General features: G+C 41.4%; 1 protein-coding gene across 2 annotated transcripts in view; it reads left to right on the forward strand.

The window, feature by feature from the left end:
- EIF4E (eukaryotic translation initiation factor 4E) overlaps positions 1 to 20,832 on the forward strand; it is a 172,213-nt gene that overhangs the window by 20,616 nt on the left and 130,765 nt on the right. For both annotated transcript variants that reach the window (XM_033957343.1, XM_033957349.1), the window contains exon 3: positions 16,085 to 16,180. In XM_033957343.1, coding sequence (XP_033813234.1) covers positions 16,085 to 16,180 — 96 coding nt within the window. The remainder of the gene's footprint in view (positions 1 to 16,084; positions 16,181 to 20,832) is intronic.

Here is a 20,832-nt window from a genome sequence, read left to right on the forward strand (position 1 = left end):
GTACACTTGGCCTCATCGGCATCGATGCCTGTCCTCGCACCGGAGCCCAGGTCTCATCACCAATCGGTTCAGACATCGGCTCCGGTGCGACCGATAACATCGCCCGGTACCGCGTCGGTGAGGTCGGGTAAGTCGGTACAGAAGTCCCGACACCGAGAACCATCCACCCCTGAGTCTCGGGACCGTGGTCCCCATGTTCGAGACCCTGATCTGTGGGGCGACTCTGAAGAACCCCTTCAGTCAGAAGGTGAGTGTTCATCAGAGGAAGACGAGCCTGTTCTGCAGGATATTTCCTCCAAACCTGATTCCACCTCTTTCTCTTCTTTTTTAAGAGATATGTGTGAATCTCTTTCCATTCCTTTGGAGGCTGAGTCTAAAAAGTCCAAAGCTTTTTTGGACGCTCTTGATTTTGACCAGCCTCCAAAGGAATTCTTGAAACTCCCTTTACATGACATCCTGAGGGAGACCTTTTACAAGAATCTGGAGACTCCTCTTACTATCCCGGGAGCTCCTCGCAAATTGGATTCCCTTTATAAAGTAATCCCCATTCCTGGTTTTGATAAACCACAGCTCTCTCATGAGTCTCTTCTTGTAGAATCCACCCTCAAGAAGTCCTTGGGAGCTAGTGTCTATGCCTCTGTCCCTCCTGGCAGAGAGGGTAAAGCCATGGACAAATTCGGTAAGCGACTTTACCAGAATGCGATGCTTGCTAATCGTTCTGGTAACTATGCTTTTCATTTTTCATTTTATTTAAAGCATCTCCTTACCACCATGGCTTCCTTTGAGCAGTACCTTCCTGTGGGAAATCGTGAGGCTTTCCATCAGTGCTCTTCAGCTCTTTTCCAGCTCAGAAAATTCATGGTAAGGTCTATATATGACACTTTTGAGCTTACCTCTAGAGCAACAGCCATATCTGTAGCCATGCGCCGTTTGGCTTGGCTCAGAGTCTCTGAGCTTGATGTTAATCATCAAGACCGATTGGCTAATGCCCCTTGTTTAGGGGATGAGCTGTTCGGAGATTCTATGGACTCAACGACCCAGAAGCTCTCGGCTCATGAAACCCGCTGGGATACCCTTCTTAAGACTAAGAAAAAACCTCCACCTTCACGGCCATTCAGACACCAAACGGCCTATCAGCGGCGTTTTGTGGCTCGCCCCTTGCAGCCTTCCACTCAGCAACCTAGGAGGCAGCGGCAACAGCAGCGGCAAACACCTAGGCCTCAGCAGCAACAACCAGCTAAGCAGCCTCCTCCACAAAAATCGACTCAGCCCTTTTGACTTGATACTCGAGGGCATAGCCAGCGTTCAACCATCTCCTCTCCTCCCTCAACCGATAGGAGGACGACTGTCTTTCTTTCTCAGCCGGTGGGAAGTTATCACTTCGGACCAGTGGGTCCTCAACATCATCCGCCACGGCTACTCTCTCAACTTTCACACCCTTCCGGGCCAAAGTCTACCAAAAGAGTCTGCTTTGCACACTCCTCAATCTGCCCTCCTTTGTCAGGAGGTTCAGTCCCTCCTGCTTCTGAACGCCATAGAGGAAGTTCCTCTGGACCAAAGAGGGCAAGGATTCTACTCCCGGTATTTTCTAGTACCCAAGAAAACAGGAGACCTCAGACCTATTCTAGATCTGCGAGATCTCAACAAATGTTTGGTCAAAGAAAAATTCAAGATGCTATCTCTAGCTACGCTTTATCCTCTCCTCGATCACAACGACTGGCTATGCTCTCTCGATCTCAAAGAGGCCTACACTCACATTCCAATTCATCCGGCCTCCAGACAGTACCTTCGTTTCATGATCAATCACTGTCATTACCAATACAGAGTGCTCCCCTTCGGTCTTGCCTCCTCTCCAAGAGTGTTCACAAAATGTCTGGTAGTGGTGGCAGCGTTTCTACGCTCCCACCACCTTCAGGTTTTTCCCTACCTGGACGATTGGTTAATCAAGGCCATTTCATCTCAAACTGTTCTTCTGGCCACCAACCAGACCATCTTTTTTCTACAACTTCTGGGGTTCGAAATCAATATACCCAAGTCTCACCTTCTGCCTACGCAGAGACTTCAATTCATTGGAGCGGTACTGGACACGGTCCAGATGAGAGCCTTTTTGCCGGACAACCGTCTTCACAACCTCCAATCGCTCTGTCAGCAGGTGCTGTCCCAGCACTCCATTTCTGCAAAGCAGATGATGATTCTCTTGGGTCACATGGCCTCCACAGTTCATGTCACACCCCTGGCGCGGCTTCACCTGCGCACTCCTCAATGGACCCTGGCTCTCCAGTGGTCTCAAGCGACAGACTCTTGCTCACGACACATATCTGTGACATCGTCTCTTCGTCAGTCTCTGCAATGGTGGTTGATATCCTCAAATCTCTCCAGGGGCCTTCTGTTCCATCTGCCTCCTCATCATCTGGTCATCACCACCGACGCCTCCCCTTATGCATGGGGAGCTCATCTGAACGAGTTCCAAACTCAGGGCCTTTGGACTCCTCAGGAAAAGAAGCATCACATCAATTTCCTGGAACTCAGGGCAATGTTCTATGCCCTCAAGGCCTTCCAACACCTTCTATTTCCTCAAGTCCTTCTAATTTGCACAGACAACCAGGTGGCTATGTACTACATCAACAAGCAAGGGGGAACGGGCTCTCGCCTCTTATGCCAGGAAGCCCAGAGAATCTGGTCTTGGGCGTCCTCGCGCCACTTATTCCTGAAAGCAATTTATATTCAGGGAGAACAGAACTTCTTAGCGGACAAGCTCAGCAGAGTTCTCCAACCCCACGAATGGACTCTCGACCCATCGACTCTACAGTCCATCTTTGCACAATGGGGCACTCCTCAGGTGGACCTTTTTGCAGCTCCTCACAATCATCAGTTGCCCCAATTCTGCTCCAGACTTTACTCTCCTCACCGTCTGACAGCGGATGCGTTTCTTCTGGATTGGTCCAATCTATTCCTTTATGCTTTCCCTCCTCTGCCTCTCATGCTTCGGACCTTGTTCAAACTAAAGAGGGAACGAGCCACCATGATCCTGATTGCTCCACGGTGGCCCAGACAGCATTGGTTCTCCCTTCTACTTCAACTCAGTTCCAGGAATCCATTTCTACTTCCACTGTTTCCATCTCTGCTTACACAGGATCAGGAAACCCTCCTCCATCCCAACCTGCAGTCTCTACACCTGACAGCTTGGTATCTCTCGGGCTGACTTCAGCTGATCTTTTGTTATCTCAGCCTGTTCGCTCCATCCTGGACGCCTCCAGGAAACCAGCCACTCTACAATGTTACCATCAAAAGTGGACGAGGTTTTCTTCTTGGTGCCTCCTACATCATCATGACCCCAAGTCTCTTGCAGTGGAACCTCTATTGGATTATCTGCTTTCTCTGTCTACTTCTGGTCTCAAGTCTACTTCCATCAGAGTTCATCTCAGTGCCATTACGGCCTTTCATGAGCCGGTCCAGGGGAAACTCCTTTCAGCTCATCCCCTGGTCTCCAGATTCATGCGAGGTCTTTTCAATTTGAAACCACCTCTCAAAGCACCTCCGGTGATCTGGGATCTGAACGTGGTTCTTTCCGTCTTGATGAAGCCTCCATTTGAACCCTTGGCTACTGCCTCTTTCAAGTTTCTCACTTGGAAGGTACTTTTTCTTATTGCTCTCACCTCTGCCAGGAGGGTCAGTGAGCTCCATGCACTAGTTTCTGATCCACCTTTCACTGTCTTTCATCACGACAAGGTGGTTCTACGTACACATCCAAAGTTTCTCCCTAAGGTTGTTTCTGAGTTCCATCTCAACCAATCTATTGTACTACCTGTTTTTTTCCCTAAACCTCACTCTCATTCCGGGGAACAGGCTCTTCATACTTTGGACTGTAAGCGGGCTTTAGCTTACTATTTAGACCGTACTAAGCCCCACAGATCATCCCCCCAACTTTTTCTGTCCTTTGATCCTAATAAGTTGGGACGTCCTGTTTCTAAGCGTACGCTATCTAATTGGCTTGCTGCGTGCATTTCATTCTGCTATGCTCAGTCCGGACTGACACTGGAAGGTTCTGTCACGGCACATAGAATTAGAGCTATGGCAGCATCTGTAGCTTTCCTCCGTTCCACACCCATTGAGGAAATCTGCAAAGCTGCTACGTGGTCCTCAGTCCATACTTTTACATCTCATTATTGTCTGGATACTTTCTCCAGACGGGATGGACATTTCGGCCAATCTGTTTTGCAAAATTTGTTTTCCTAATGGCCAACCTTCCCTCCATCCCTCTTTTTGTTAGCTTAGAGGTCACCCATCAGTCAAGAATATGCTGCCTGCTTGTCCTGGGATAAAGCACAGTTACTTACCGTAACAGGTGTTATCCAGGGACAGCAGGCAGATATTCTTGCGTCCCACCCACCTCCCCGGGTTGGCTTCTTAGCTGGCTTATCTTAACTGAGGGACCGCGCGTCGGGGTCGGGCGGGAAGGCACTCGCGCATGCGCGGTGCGGTCTCTAGAACTTTCCAAGTTCTTAGAGTGCAATCACTCTAAAAGTGTCCGTACCGGGGCTCCGTCGGTGCCGTCACCCATCAGTCAAGAATATCTGCCTGCTGTCCCTGGATAACACCTGTTACGGTAAGTAACTGTGCTATATTTACTCTTTGCTTTTAAAAGAGCCTGTAAAGTGTTTTGTTCCCATTTATCAACTAATTTAGATTCCAATTGTTTAATTTCTTTTTCCAAATTAGAAAATTGTTTTTCAAGCTGTTTTTTAATATATGCAGAATATGAAATATTACCTCTTATAGTAGCTTTAAATGCGTCCCATAATATTTCTTTGCTAATATCTTCTGAAGTATTTATTTGAAAAAACTCAATTATCTTCAATTTAAACTCTTCAAGGAAAATTGAATCCGCAACCAATGTATTATCAAATCTCCATACTGATTTATTTTTATCCTTTTCATCAAATTTAAAATCAATCCACACCCCTTCATGATCAGATAAAATAATTGGATCAATGGAAGCTTGTGTCACTTGTTGTATCAGTAAATTTGATATAAAAATATAATCTATTCTTGAAAAGGATTTATGAACTTGTGAACAAAAAGAAAATTCCTGATCATTAAAATGAAGTATTCGCCATATATCTTTCAAATCACAAGATTGTACCAAATTATCTAACCCTAATGATTTTATATTTTTACTTGGTTTTTGATCCATAAAAGGATCCATAACAGCATTAAAATTTCCAGCTACAACTAAATTAGAAGCAGCTAATGGGAGTAATAATTGTTGTATATTCTTGAAAAATTCAATTTGGTTCAAATTAGGGGCATAAACATTAAATAAAGCCAAGGTATTATTTCCCATGCTCATTTCTACATTAATCCACCTTCCTAAGGGATCAAAATCTATCATTTGAAAAGAAGCTGAACATTTTTTACTTATTAAGATGGCAACCCCTGCTTTTTTCCCAACTGCAGGGGCAAAAAACAATGTTTCACCCAATCCCCTTCGAGTTTCTTTGATTCTATAGCCGAAAGATGCGTCTCTTGTATATATATGTCAGCCCTTTGTTTTTTCAAGAATTTAAGCATTTTTTTCCTCTTTACTGGGTAATTGAGGCCATTAACGTTAAGTGAAAAGATTTTAATCTCCATTATATATATTAATTGTAATATACCTCTTCGTTTATCATAGAATAAATTAAATATTGAAATATGAATATACACCATTTTCCATATTATTTCATTTTGCATAATACACCTCATCAATTCATCATTATACCCTTTACTACCGCCCTTCCCTCCCTTACCCTCCCTAAATAATGACAATGAAGACTTGGAACTGCACATATAAGATCAGGTAAATCAAGATAAATCCCCAACAGACCACAAATATAAATCAATTGTGTATTAAATTATTCAAGTTATATTAATCTTATTTGTAATATAATATAAAGCCACAATCAATAAACCCTTGACTTCTATTATCTTTTTACTTTTAATCAATGGTGAAGATTATATCTACTTAAATAAAATAAGATCAGCCGCTAGGAATTATCTCAAACATAACTATTCAATTATCAACAAAATTAATGTTGAAATACATTTTTTGAGCAGTTTTAAAAAGTAAAATATGTTAATATATAATATTATTTCCATAAATATTATTCATTGTTTATTTGACCTGGTAAATTCATTTATCTTATCTTATCATAAATAAATGTATTAATTCAATAGTTGATCCATTTCATTCAAGAGAACAAAATAAAATTAATATGAGCTAAATACCCTTAGGAATAAAATGCAATATAAATTCAATTACTTAATAAAATAAATCCTACATCATTAAAAATTTCATTCAAGATCCTTTCCATGTAAACAATGAACCTGAGGTTATTGGAAGCAAGTATGCAGGAACCTATCCTTTGTCAATTCAAATATCTCTAAAACTAACTCATTCCTCTGTAAACTCGAAATACACAATCAAGGGATCTCAGTTCAGAATTTCACATTTTGCAGAGGATCTTCCAAAGCCGGCTGTCTTCTTGTGAAACTACATTATAAGATCTAGAATGCAATATGTCAATCTTTATGCAATCCTAGGAGTTTCTGTCGGAAGATTACAAATGATACTTAAGAATAGACGAAAGAAGGAAGAAAAATATAGACAATTCAACATTAAGTGAAGGACAGTTGCTGAGTTACTGAAGTTCATGTAGACAAACATCATTTAATGAGACGGAGTCAGCATGGGTTCAGCCGAGGGAAATCTTGCCTCACCAATTTGCTTGACTTCTTTGAAGGTGTGAATAAACATGTGGATAAAAGTGAGCCGGTTGATATAGTGTATCTAGATTTTCAGAAAGCTTTTGATAAAGTTCTTCACAAGAGGCTCCTGAGAAAATTAGTGTCGTGGGGTAGGTGACAAAGTTCAGTTGTGGATTAGGAATTGGTTATCAGATAGACAACAGGGTAGGGTTAAATCAGCGGTCTCAAACATGCGGGCCGCATGTGGTTCTCCAGGTTTTATTTGCGGCCCGCAGTCTGGACTGGATCATTCTCTTCCTTTTTGAGCAGCAGCGTGTCTGGCCGGCTCGTTTCGTTCAAAGCCGCGGGTTGGTGGCTCCTTGCGCTATCCACTCCTGCATCGGAAGCCTCTCTGACATCACAACATCAGACAGGCTTCAGACGCAGGCGCGGATCTCGCAAGGAGCCGCCACCCGCAGCTTTGAACGGAACGAGCCGGCCAGACACGCTGCTGCTCCAGTGGCGTACCAAGGGGGGGGGGGTGGTCCGCACAGCTGGCCACCCTCCACTGTTCTCCTCTTTGATCTCCCTGCTTCTCTCGCCGCCTGACGTCAATTCTGACGTCGAGAGGATGTACTGGCTAGCCAATCGCTGCCTGGCTGCCCGGAACGTCCTTTCCAACGTTAGAATTGACGTCTGGCGGTGAGAGTTGGTCGGCCTCGTGGAGAAGAGAAGCATGGAGATCTCGGCCTGTTCCCGATGGCGGCAGCAGCCTATTCCCCGGCGGCGGTGGCATGGGGGAGGGCAGGAAGGAAGAAAGAAAGAAGGAGGGGGGGACAGGGAGCCAGAAACAAAGCAAAAAATGGGACACGGAATCAGAGAAAGACAGACATAGAGAAAGAAAGAAAAAGTTGGGGGAGGGAATGAGGTCTGGAGGAGAGGAAATATACAGGCGGCTGAAAGAAGGGAAGAAATATTGGATGCACAGTCAGAAGAATAAAGTGCAACCAGAGACTGATGAAATTACCAACAAAGATAGGAAAATGATTTTATTTTCAATTTAGTGATTGAAATGTGCCAGTTTTGAGAAAGAAAAGATATTAAACTTTAAATGTGAGTGCTGCAGAAAAAATAGAGTACTTGGAGGGCCGCAGAAGAAATAGTTAATGTCTTATTAAAGAAATGACAATTTTGCATGAGGTAAAACTCTTTATAGTTTATATATCTTTCCTTTTAACTGTTAAAGGAAAGTTTTATAAAGTATAAAGAGTTTAACCTCATGCAAAATTGTCATTTATTTAATAAGACATTAACTATTTTTTCTGCGGCCCTCCAAGTACCTACAAATCCAAAATGTGACTTTGTTTAATGTTTACGCCCCTAATTCAAATCAAAACGATTATTTCAAAAACTTACAACAATTAATACTCCCAATGGCTGCTTCTAATTTAGTTGTAGCTGGAGATTTTAATGCTGTAATGGATCCTTTTTTTGGATAAAAAACCAAGCAAAAATATAAAATCTTTAGGGCTAGAGAATTTGGTACAATCTTGTAATTTAAAAGATATATGGCGAATACTCATTTCAATGATCAGGAATTTTCCTTTTTTTCTCAAGTTCATAAATCTTTTTCAAGGATTGATTATGTTTTGGTCTCAAACTCATTGGTACAACAGGTGACACATGCTTCCATTTATCCAATTATTCTGTCGGATCATGGAGGGGTTTCGATCAAATGTAGATTGGATACAGGATTTAAATAGATCAATTTGGAGATTTAATAATACATTTGTTGCGGATTCAGCTTTTCTTGAAGAGTTTAAGATAAAAATATCTGAATTTTTCCAAATTAATAATACTGAGGATATCAGTACTGAAATTTTATGGGACGCTTTTAAAGCTACTATGAGAGGATATATTATCTCTTATTCGGCACATTTAAGGAAACAATTTGCTAAACAATTTAATGATTTGGAAATTGAAATTAAATGTTTGGAATCTAAATTAGTTGATAAATGGCAACAAGATACTTTACAAGCTCTTTTAAAGGCTAAAGGGAAATATAATGAGATTGCTTCAAGATTGGCGAGGAAAGATTTGTTTTCTCAGCAAACCTTGTATTATGGAAATTCTAATAAGGCGGGAAGACTACTTGCAAATTATCTTAAAGTGAAAAAAAGAAGAGCAAAAATAATAGCAATAAAAGATGAAAAAGGAAATACACACACTCAGATTAATAATATTTTAAATCAGTTTCTTAATTATTATAAAGATTTATATTCTTCCGAGTCTTATGGTGATAAAGTTCAAAATGGTATGGATTTCTTAAATTTATTGGAGGGTCCAAAACTTCCTGAACATATGGAAAAAAGTTTAGATGAGCCTATATCACTAAAAGAATTAGAAACAGCGTTGAAGTCTCTTAGAGTTGGATCCGCTCCAGGTGGGATGAAAATTCTTTATTACCCCATTTACTAAATTTGTATCAGTTTCAACTAACTAAGGGTTGTATCACAGGTACTATGGCAGAATCTTTGACTTGTTTTGCCAAAGCCAAATAAAGATCCCACTTTGGTTTCAAATTACAGGCCGATATCTTTAATTAATGTGGATGGAAAATTATTAGCTAAAATTTTGGCTTTGAGATTGGCTAAGGCTCTCTCTTTCATAATAGATGTACACCAAACTGGATTCATTGCAAATAGACATTCTTCTAGTAACACTAGATTGGCGTTTCACACATTAAATTTAACAAAAAACATGAATGAACCGGCCTTTGCCGTATCCTTAGATGCGGAAAAAGCATTTGATAGAGTGGAATGGAAGTTTATGTATCAGGCATTGGAATGGTTTGGAATAGGTACAGGATTTATTCAAATGATTCAAACTTTGTATAGTTCCCCTATGGCAAGATTATATATTAATAATAATTTATCGGATCGTTTTCAATTGCATAGGGGAGTTAGACAAGGTTGTCCACTATCTCCTTTGCTTTTTGATATAGTTTTAGAACCCCTATTGTTAGCTATTCTACAAACAAAGGAGATACAGGGTATTCCACGTAATGACTGGGAATACAAATTTTCCGTTTATGCAGATGATATTTTACTATATTTGAGAAATCCGAGTTCCTCCATTCCTTGTTTATTAGAGCTGATAGAAATTTTCGGTAAATTTTCAGGTTACAAAATAAATTGGAATAAATCTGAAATTCTTCCACTCAATGTACATTGTTTAAAAAGTATGTTTGACTCATTTTCCTTTGTTTGGAAGGAGAATGGTTTGAAATATTTATGGATATGGAATATGGATTAAAAATGCAGTAGATGATACAGTAAAGGAAAACGAAAAACTCTTGTTAAAAAAGGTTATAGAACTATGTGAACATTGGAATCCATTACATTTATCTTGGTGGAGGAGAGTCCAAACTGTTAAAATGATGATATTGCTTGTGGTTTGCTATCAAATTGGTATGATACCAGTATTCTTTCATGGGTCTTTTTATAAAAAATTAAACTCAATAATTATTAAATTTATTTGGCTTGGTAAAACTTCTAGAATTGCTTTAGTATCTTTGCAAAAGCCAATTAAGGAGGGGGGGGGGTAAATTTTCCAAATTTTTATATTGACCATCAGGCCTATATTTTACGTCAAGGTATGTATGTATTGGGTCCTCCCGGAGCTCATTGAATATACTCCTGATTGGTTATATTTGGAATGGCGACTCATGTTTCCTTTACATCTTTCTCATGTTCTCAGTATCAAGATGCCCAGATTATACAAAGAAAATAGAATTTTAATGGACACATGGAAAACATTAAGATTTGTTAGTAATTTAACAACTACTCCTATAAATAAATCAACTAATCAATCCATATGGCTAAACTCCAAGATTCAAATTGGCGGTTTCAAGATCGTCTGGAAACATTGGATAATTGCAGGAATTAGAAATTTAAATGATGTTATCTCAAATGGTAAATTGCTGGATTTTACACAGTTGCAACATAAATTTGGGCTTCATAAATCACAATGTTTTCGCTGGTTGCAATTGAAGCAGGCCATTCAGGCGGAGTTCCCTGAATGGAAAAATCTTAATACTCAATCCAGTTTGGAATTCTTATGTTTTCAGGCGGACTTTCTGGGTCACCAGGCCGCACAGTGGTATAAATCTATTAGGGATTTGGTTAATTAAAAAACCTAAAAATAGTCTGAGGGATATTTGGAGCATTGAGATTAAGCATCATATTTCAGCATCTCAATGGCCACAAATTTGGTCTTGGAGAATGAGATGTACAATGTCAGCGTCTATGAGACAAACGTGGTTTTTTTTGTTACATAGAGCTTTTTGGACCCCAGTTAGATTACAAAAGTTAAATAGTTCCTTGTCCAATAGATGCTGGCATTGTAAATTAGAGATTGGGACTTTGGATCATCTTTTATTTTACTGTCCCCATATCTTAGCCTTTTGGAACTCAATCTGGGATCAAATAAATTGTTTATTGGAAAACCATGTAGCGTTATCATATGATACTGTGATATTTGGAATGTCTATGAGAAAAAAGAGTCAGATATCAGCTTGTAACAATAAACTTTTAATGATTTTGACTGGAGTTGCCATCCAACATATTACTAATAACTGGAAGGATCACAGTAGGCTTAATTTTAATTTTTGGTGGAACTCAGTATGTCACATATATAGAATGGAAAGATCAATAGCGGTACAGAATGGAAATTATAAAAATTTTATTAAAATATGGGAGCCATTAACATCTTTCTGTCATGATTAGATGCCATTTTTCTATTAATTCCATATCATTCAGTATTGGGTGGGGGGTGGGATGTAAATTATATGATCTTATAATAAATAGAGGGTTTTGAGGGAGGGTGGGATAGGGTTACATTTTTAATTATAAGTTATAATGATAAGATGTTCAAGTGCTCAAGCTAAATGTGTTTATTATATAATATTTATACACTTGATGAAAGTTTTAAAATGAATAAAGAACTTAAAAAAAAAAAAAAATGTGGCCCCGCAAAGGGTTTGAGTTTGAGACCACTGGGTTAAATGGTCATTTTTCTCAATGGAGGAGAGTAAACAGTGGAATGCTGCATAAGGTCTGTACTGCGACTGGTGCTGTTTAACTTATTTATAAATGATCTGAAAATTGGAACGATGAGTGAGGTGATTAAATTTGCAGATGACACTAAACTGGTCAAAGTTAAGACGCATACGGATTGTGGAAAAATTGCAGGCGGACCTTAGGAAATTGGAAGACTGGACTTCCAAATGGCAGATAAAATTTAATGTGGACAAATGCAAAGTGATGCACATTGGGAAGAATAACCTGAATCAGTTACCGGATGCTAGGGTCCACCTTGGGGGTTAGCGCCCAAGGAAAGGATCTGGGTATCATTGTAGACAATACCATGAAACCTGCTTATGTTTACATATATTTATTGATTTTCAAATCATATAAACAAGAATACCTTGTACAGAAAGCAAATTAGCAATTCTACATAAAGCAAGAAATATTCCAATAACATTAAATCATATATTAACTAAAATGCTCAAGTCCTCAAATTTGGATCCAAGATTTCTTATAAAATAAAACAAAGATAGAAGAATTGAACTTAATGTACACTCTTTCATAAAGTTAGCTGGACGGCTGATTGCTGGGATTAACCAATAGTCATAGAGCTTATGATTTTTCTACCTCCAATCGGGAGAGCGCTAAAAAAGAAGTCAACTGATTAGGCTCAAAGAAAACATATTTAACTGATCGGTGATGCACTATACATTTACAAGGGTGTCGCAAATAAAAAGTAGCACCCAAAGATATAACACCTGGCTTCAACAAAAGAAATTCACGACGACGCCTTTGCGTCTCGTGATAAATCAGGAAATACCTGCACTTTACAACCCATAAATTCTTTCTGTCTATTTTTAAAGAACAGTTTTAACAACCATACTTTATCAATAGAGAGAGCTACTGTTATAATCAAAGTGCTCGATTCTACAACCTCTTTATCTGATTTTTCCAATAACTCTGATACATCCAATAGTCCTTGATCCGACGGCTTTTTTGGTAATTTAATCTTATTAGGTAAATAATAGACTCTTGATAAAGGAGGTAATGAATCTTCTGAGGCCCCCAAAACTTCAAGAAAATATCTTTTAAACATTTCTCTAGGAGGTGTCAGTGGAAGCCTAGGAAAATTAATGATTCTTAAGTTATTGTATCTGGAGTTATTTTCTAAGTTCTCCATCTTTCTTCTAAGATTGATATTGTCTTTCATTAAAGTTTCCTGTAATTGTTTGGATGATTTAATGTCCTGTTCAAGCTTTTGAACAGAGGAATTAGAGGCAGTCATATCTTTTTTCAGTTCTTTAAGTTCAGTAGAATGTTGAGATAATTTCCCCTCAATTAACTGAAGTTTGGGACTTATGGTCTTCACTAGTCCGGCCATAAGATCCCATAGTGAGTCCAGAGTTACTTCTGAGGGTTTTTCCAGAGAAATTACAGGTAAAGAAATGTCATAGTGCTCACCGTCCAGTTGAATAACTTGACGCTGTCCATGAAGGTTAACTCGCCTCTCAGATGATTCCCCCTCAGCTTCTTCAAAGGAGCTCATATCCATAGGAGCTCCTGTCAGCAGGCTCTGTGATGGACTACTAGCCTCAGGGGAAGACAAGACCCCGACCTCCGGGGTTACCTTACCCCTTGGAGAGCTGCTTAGCTGAGGTTGCGGGGGCGGCGCCCTAACGTCGGGGCTCAAAGATGTCTCCAATCCCGGAGGAATCTCCACGGCCTCACTGACGCCGCTACTCCTCTGCGGGCCTCCCTCCGACGCCGAAAAAATACCCTGCATCCGTCTGATGAGTTCCCCGATGTCACCAGCCGCGGGGGTGGCCGTGGGCCGCGAGGCACCAGCGGCACTACGGCCCCTCCGTTTAGGCATCGGGTAAGTAATTGAACCGCTTGAAAATTGTTTGAAAATTGTTTGAAGAAAAATCCTCAGAGCGGCATCTCAGCGCGTCCAGCCTGACGCCATCTTGGATCTCCTCCCATTCCCATGAAACCTGCTTAATGCGTGGTGGCGGCTAAAAAAGCAAACAGGATGCTAGGAATTATTTAAAAAGGATGGTTAACAAGACTAAGAATGTTATAATGCCCCTGTATCGCTCCATGGGTTGGGGAGCTCAACAAGCAGAGGACCTTGAAGAGCAGAGAATAAGGTTGTCATACAGGCTAGTAGCTCCTGGTGCAGGCAGGTCTGTAGCAAACAATGGCAACAGTAGAATGAATTCAAAAATGGAGCTTCTGAGCCACCCCAAGGAGCAATCTGCTCAATGGTCATGCTCCCATGGTTTGCAGTTCACTAGCAGGAGAAATATAAATCAAGTTTCTCTAATTTAGGCTGGCCATGGGCAGAGAGCTTCTGAGGAAGATGGGGTCTATATGGGTACAGCAGTGGGCAGAGTGCAAAGTTTTGATTTGGGCTGGCTGTGGGTGGAACTGCAGAGGAGAAAAAGTAGTCATGTTTCCTAATGTTCACAACAGGTACGGCAAGTTATTCTTATAATAAAGTAAAGCCTTAATCTTGGGGTTGTAAAATGAGGTCATTTTTTCATAAAAATGTGTACACATCAGCATTAATTGTCTTGAATTCAGAAGCTTGTACCCGGGGCAGAAATCACTAGTACGGTCTCAAGTTAGATTATTATAGTAAAATTGCCAATAATATACTAATTTGTGTTAGCACAGTCCCTCTATTAATTTTTTACAGTTGATTAGAAATTCCATTTTTTTTTTGTCAACTTAAGAGAAAACAGCAGGGCATAATTAACTGTGTTGGTATTGAATACTATTTCAGTGAGATGCTTTACTGGTAGAACTGCTAGTGTGCTTTTGTGGGTTTTTTCCTCTAGTTGCCTGAGAATATTGAAAGCAGAGCTGTGTCAGTTCTGTATGAGTTCCTAAAGTTTTGCAGTCTTGGGGCTAGATGCACTAAAGTCTCCAATTATCTAATGATCATCACTAAACTGGTTTGACCAGTTTAGCGACTGATCATATTTGCCGACCCACTACACAAAACGGCTTACCGTGTGTGGGGTTTTTCCCCCCTGCAATCACTTATTTTCCAATCTGGCCATGGAAATAAGGTCATTAATATTGAAATGCCATACAAACTAGCCGACTGATCAATGCTGTAATATGGCATAAAAAAATAGTGATCGTTCCTACAACACAAAAAAACAAGACAACCTGTCGGTAACTTACCAATAGATGCCTGTTTTGTGGGGTTTTTTGGTTTTTTTTTAAAATGGCACAGATGGTACGTGTATTACACACGTACAATATCTGTACCATCAAAAAAAATATGCTGTGCTGGCCCCCACCACCGATGACTGCCTTCCCCATTGAACCAGAATGGAGGAAGAAGTGATGCCCACTCTCACCTGCCACCAGTTGCCCCCCGCCCCACCAGAACCCACTCCTGAAACATCCCCTGATTGGCTCAGACACCTTGGGCTCCTCCCTCTGTATCCCGGGTTAGAGGGAAGAGCCTAAGGCCTGATTGGCTCAAACACCTAATGCCCTTCCCCTTGGGTGAAGCCTCAGGCATTTGAGCCTTAGGCTCCTCCTCCATGCATCACATGATGCACCGGGAAGGCCCGCCATTTTGGGGTGACTTGCCTCAGAGCAGGAGAGACTGTATGGGAGAGGCAAGTCTTCTGAGACAAGTATGGGAGAGGTTCAGGGTGCTTGGGGGAAGCATCCAGTGGCAGGAAGGAGTGGGCATTCCATCTCCTTGTGCAGGGAGGGGTTCACAGAGGCAGTGGGCATTCCTCCTGCCTTCATTCCGGGTTGGCATCAGTGGAAAGGGGGGGGCTGGCACAGCTTTTTTTTTTTTTTTTAACGGGGCAGATATTATGCATGTGTAACACATATGCACACAACATCTGTGCCATACCATAAAAATAAAGAAATAAAAGAGCCTCAACAGCTGAGTGGCAGGAGGCTGATTTGGGGCTTTCCCTGCTATTCTGCTGTTAAGACTTTCCCAAACTGGCTTTGCGCATGTGTCAGTTGTTCTGGGAGTGACTGATTGGATGGGACCTCCGTGCAAATAATTTGCATGCAAACTTCTTGAAACATTAATCGCTATTCCAGAGTTGGCCAAAAATTCAGCCCACAGTGACCCACATGGTCTTAACAACCATGTTTAGTGCATTTAGCCGTTTCTGCAAGTAAATTAGAAAATAAAAGAACCCTATTAAACACATAAATGTAAAGCTGTAAATTGATAACTCGGTGTAGTTATTTGTTTGATATTGTGGGTTTTTTTTAAATAGGTGGGCACTCTGGTTTTTTAAAAATGATAAAAGCAAAACTTGGCAAGCAAATCTTCGTCTGATATCGAAGTTTGATACAGTTGAAGACTTTTGGGCGTAAGTACATTTTTTTATGGGATTCTCTTTACAAACTTCTGTTTTTGAAACTTTAAACATGATTAGTGAAATGAGTGAGTGGTGGTTGAACTGGAAGTGATTCTAAATAGTGCAAGTTGCAAACTAGTTTTAGTTAGTAATTCTTTAACCAAAATTGGTATGCCTAAACTGTTAAAATGTTTTAAAATACAGTATAAAACTTTAAATGCAGTCTTGACCATTAATGTTCTATGTACATAAAGTGCAATACTCCAGTTTTGTATAACTGTTCAGCACTGCTTGTCTTTTTATATTTTATAATAAAGATTTTAAAATGTCACAAAGAAGAAAAATGGTGTGTTACATGGCATAACGAATGCCACAAAAAAATCCACCAAAGAGAAGACCCACAAATGCAGAGCTGAGGTTGCATCTTCAGTGTCTTCAGCATATCACAGCAGTGTCAGTTCTTTCCTGTGCAGGTTTTCTCACTTTTCTACAATATTTCCTCATAAGTACCTTCCCCTTGATTTGAGCACTGCCCCTTTTTCTTGCTCAAAATTGAGGAATTTAATTTGGCTGTAATTTTTTTTGATGTCCAAGAAGATCCCTCAGTTGCTTCAAAAAGTGTGATCGCTGCTACAGACCCACATTCTTGGTGCATCTGGGTGCCTTGGACCTGGCCATGATTCTAGTTTGTGTGTGTGTTTGTTTCAAATTGCAGTTGAGGGGACAGAGTGTGGCAGGTTCAAAAGAAGAAACTTTTTTTTTTTTTTTTTGCTCCTAGAAAGCTAATCCATTGACACCTGAAGCGGGGTTTAGATCTGCTACTGATGTATTGGGCTGTGTGGAGTTTTTTTTTTCCTGATGCATGATGGTATTTTTTTGCCCCTACCCTTACATTACTTTGTTAATGGGAGTGTGTAGCTATATCAGAGTCTCTTTTTTATCCCAGGACAATATGGGTGACATCAACCATGGAGCCCCGTTGCAGACAGCTTCACAAGCAGACTTGTTTGAAAAACTTTTAGAAAGTTCGGAACTGCCGCACCGCTCATGCACGAGTGCCTTCCCGCTTGACTTTGGGCGCACGTCTCCTCAGTTCTAAGTTTTTCGCGGAGCTGAGAAGCCCTCGTTTCAAGGCTCTGCACGAGAGTTGGTTCTACTCACTACTGCTCGTATTTTCTTCTTATTTACAGGATCGCTGTGTTATGCGTTTAAAAAAAAAAAAGTCTTTGTTTAATTTTTTCAGTCATGTCACAGCAGGGCCTGTTCTGTGGCCTCAGCCTACAGGCTTCGATTTAGCTGCAGCCATATTTCATTCCATGTATCGGCCGGTCACAGGATTTAAGAAGTGTAGGCGGTGTCAACGCGCAATCTCCATCACTGACCACATAAGTGGTGTGTGCAGTGTTTAGGACCTGATCATCATCCGGAGTTGTGCGTCCGCTACGATTCACTTCAAAATCGAGCTCTTAAATGTTGTTGAGTTCAGATTGAAAAAATATTCGTGGGAATGGATCAGCCTTTGCCTAAGGCATCGACCCCGATTCCAGGCCTGACCTTGACTCCAGCAAAGTCATCTACGGGGTCAAAATCTTCAACCTTGACCTCAATCAAACCTTCCTCGATGGGGAAGTCGCCGTCTTCGGGGAAATCAGCTAAATCTTCTCCTGAGGCGCCGTTATCCTCGGTGTCTCCATCAGGTAAGATAACTAAGCCAACCCCTACAGACATGCCATCTTTAGAACCAGTGAGTCCGACGTTATCCAGGAAACGTGTCTCAAAATCGAGGCAATAATCTTCCTCAAGGTTATCTTCCTTGGAGTCCATAGCCACACCAATAGTACCAGATCCAGTGGTCTCAGTGCCGAATTTTCAGAGTATGTTGTAAGTTATACTGCATCAGGAGTTTGATAACATGCTTGCCAAATTAACTCCTGCCTCTTCCCTGCTTCCTGCAGTCCAGCCTGAGTACTCAGCAGTAATACAAGGAGTCGAGTACTTGAGAGTGCCTCCAGCACAAATAACACATTATACAAGGAGTCGAGTCCTTGAGAGTGCCTCGAGATCAATCTATACACTCTATGCAAGGAGTTGAGTCTTTGCGAGTGCCTCGAGAACTGAATCCTTATCAGTGTCTCGACTTCGATCTTCAACTTCCAGCCCTACCTCTACGCATAAGGCATTGCCTTCTTTGAGGCACAGGGCGAGGACTCCTCAACATTCTTCATCGAGGCTGGTTTCGAGTTCACCACCTTGTTCTCTGAGGCACAGCTCATCTCCACACCATCTCTCGAGACATTCATCGAGGCTCAGGTCTTCTTCTTGAGACAGACCTCGTTTCTCGAGGCAACCAGCTTCCTTCTTGAGGAAATCTACTGTAGAGCCACAGCATTCTCGTCAGTCGAGTTCTTCTCCTTCGAGGTTTTCTTCACCAGCTGGTTCTTCCAAATGGAAAAGTTCCGCTTCTCCAGCTCTCTCCAGAAGCGGTCTCTCCTTGGCTTCTTTGCCTATGAATTCAGACTTCAGGTATCAATATTCCAGAGACGTTTCACCTTCTTTCTCGGCTATGTGAGGTACTTCAAGGGGTTCTCGTTCACCTTCGCCTTAACAGGACAACCCTCTTTTTCTTTGGTGTCTTTTACCAAATTTCTATGCCCAATGAGTAAAGACCTTAACATCACTTTGGAGTCTGATTCAAAATACTCTAAGGAGTATTTGGAAGAACTGGGTACACCTAATCCTCCTAAGGATTCATTAAAATTACCCATGAATGGCATTCTCACTCAAACTTTCAAAATAAATCTTGATACACCATATTCCGTTCCTGCTGTCCCAGCAAAACTGGAATCTCAATATAAAATGATCCACTGTAAGGGATTTGAAAAGTCTCAACAATCCCTTCTCGTTGAGTCTTCATTGAAAAGAATCAATCCAGCCATGGTCTATGCCACAGTACCACCTGGCCGAGAGGGAAGGACCATGGACAAGTTTGGCCGTCGGCTGTATCAAAATTCTATGATGACAAATAGAATTTTAAACTACAACTTTGTCTTTACATCATATCTCAACTATTGGGTCAATGCTATGCCTAATTTCTTCAAGTACATCCCAGAACATCGCCTGTCAGAGTTCCAGCATATGCATTCCACTCTAGGTCAACTTCACATGCATATGGTCCAGGCTACATATGACGCTTTTGAGATGTCCTCCAGGGTCACTGCTTTCTCTGTGGCGATGCGCCTTCTAGCCTGGTTCCACACCATGGATATGGACCCGAATCTACAAGATCGCCTGGCCAACATCCCATGCCAGGGCAATGAATTGTTTGATGACTCTGAGGCAGCTACAAAACGCTTATCTAAGCATGAGAAGTCGTTTGCTTCCATCATCAAACCAAAGCTGAAGCCGTCCACCTCTAAGGGTTATAGGCCTTCTTCATCGTACCAGAGACATTATCCTCAGAAGGTAGCACCTTATTCAAGACTGCCTCCTAAGAAACCACAGCAGCAGCAACGGCAGCATAAACCTCAGACTCCTGCTGCACCCAAAGCCTCTCAGTCTTTTTGACCATCTAATACAGAGCATAACATCAATCTTTCTGCCTCTGTCCTATCTTTTTCCCATAGGAGATCGTCTCTATCAAAGATGGGAACTCATTACATCCTCACAATCATCAGGGAAGGTTACTCTCTTAACTTCATCCATGTTCCATCATATCTTCCCCCAAGAGAGTATCCTTCCAATCCGTCCCAGACCACCCTTCTTCAGGAAGTTCAAGCTCTGCTTCATCTCTGTGCCATCGAGGAGGTTCCTTTGGAACAGCAGAGCACGGGGTTTTACTCCCGTTACTTCCTTGACCCGAAGAAGACAGGGGTTCTGGGACCTATCCTGGATCTCGGAGCTCTCAACAAATTTCTTGTCAGAGAAAAATTTTGGATGCTGTCTCTAGCATCCTTGTATCCCCTTCTAGATCACAGCAATTGGTTATGCTCGTTGCATCTCAAAGAGGCTTACACTCACATTCCCACTCATCCAGCTCTCGCAAGTTTCTCAGATTTCGGGTGGGAAATCATCACTTTCAGTACAGAGTGCTGCCTTTCAGCCTGGCATCATCTCCCAGGGTTTTCACCAAGTGCCTAGTTGTGGTGGCAACAGCTCTGTGCAACCATGGTCTCCAGGTTTTCCCTACTTGGACGACTGGCTCATCAAAGATGCAACATCTCAGGGGGGTTATTGTAGCGACTCAACGGACTATTTGGTTCCTCCAACATTTGGGGTTCGAAATAAACTTTCCAAATCCCAGCTACAGCCACAGCCCTCTCAAAACCTACAGTTCATTGGATCTGTATTGGACACTGCACAACTCAGCATTCATTCCTCAACAGTGTCAGGATACTCTCATACGCTTTGTTTCAAGGTGTCATCTCTCACTTCACTTTCAGCGAAACACATGATGGTCACATGGCCTCTACAGTTCACGTGACTCCTTTTGCCAGACTTCACCTCAGAATTCCTCAGTGTACCTTGGCTTCTTAGTGGACTCAAGCTTCCGATCCACTCTCTCAGCACATTAGTCACTCCTTCATTGAAATAGTCTCTCCACTGATGGATGCTCTCTTCCAATCTCTCCAGAGGTTTACTGTTTCAAACACCCCCTCATCAGAAGG

This window comes from Geotrypetes seraphini, chromosome 1, assembly GCF_902459505.1.
Source record: "Geotrypetes seraphini chromosome 1, aGeoSer1.1, whole genome shotgun sequence".
In the NCBI taxonomy this organism is placed as follows: Eukaryota; Metazoa; Chordata; class Amphibia; order Gymnophiona; family Dermophiidae; genus Geotrypetes; species Geotrypetes seraphini.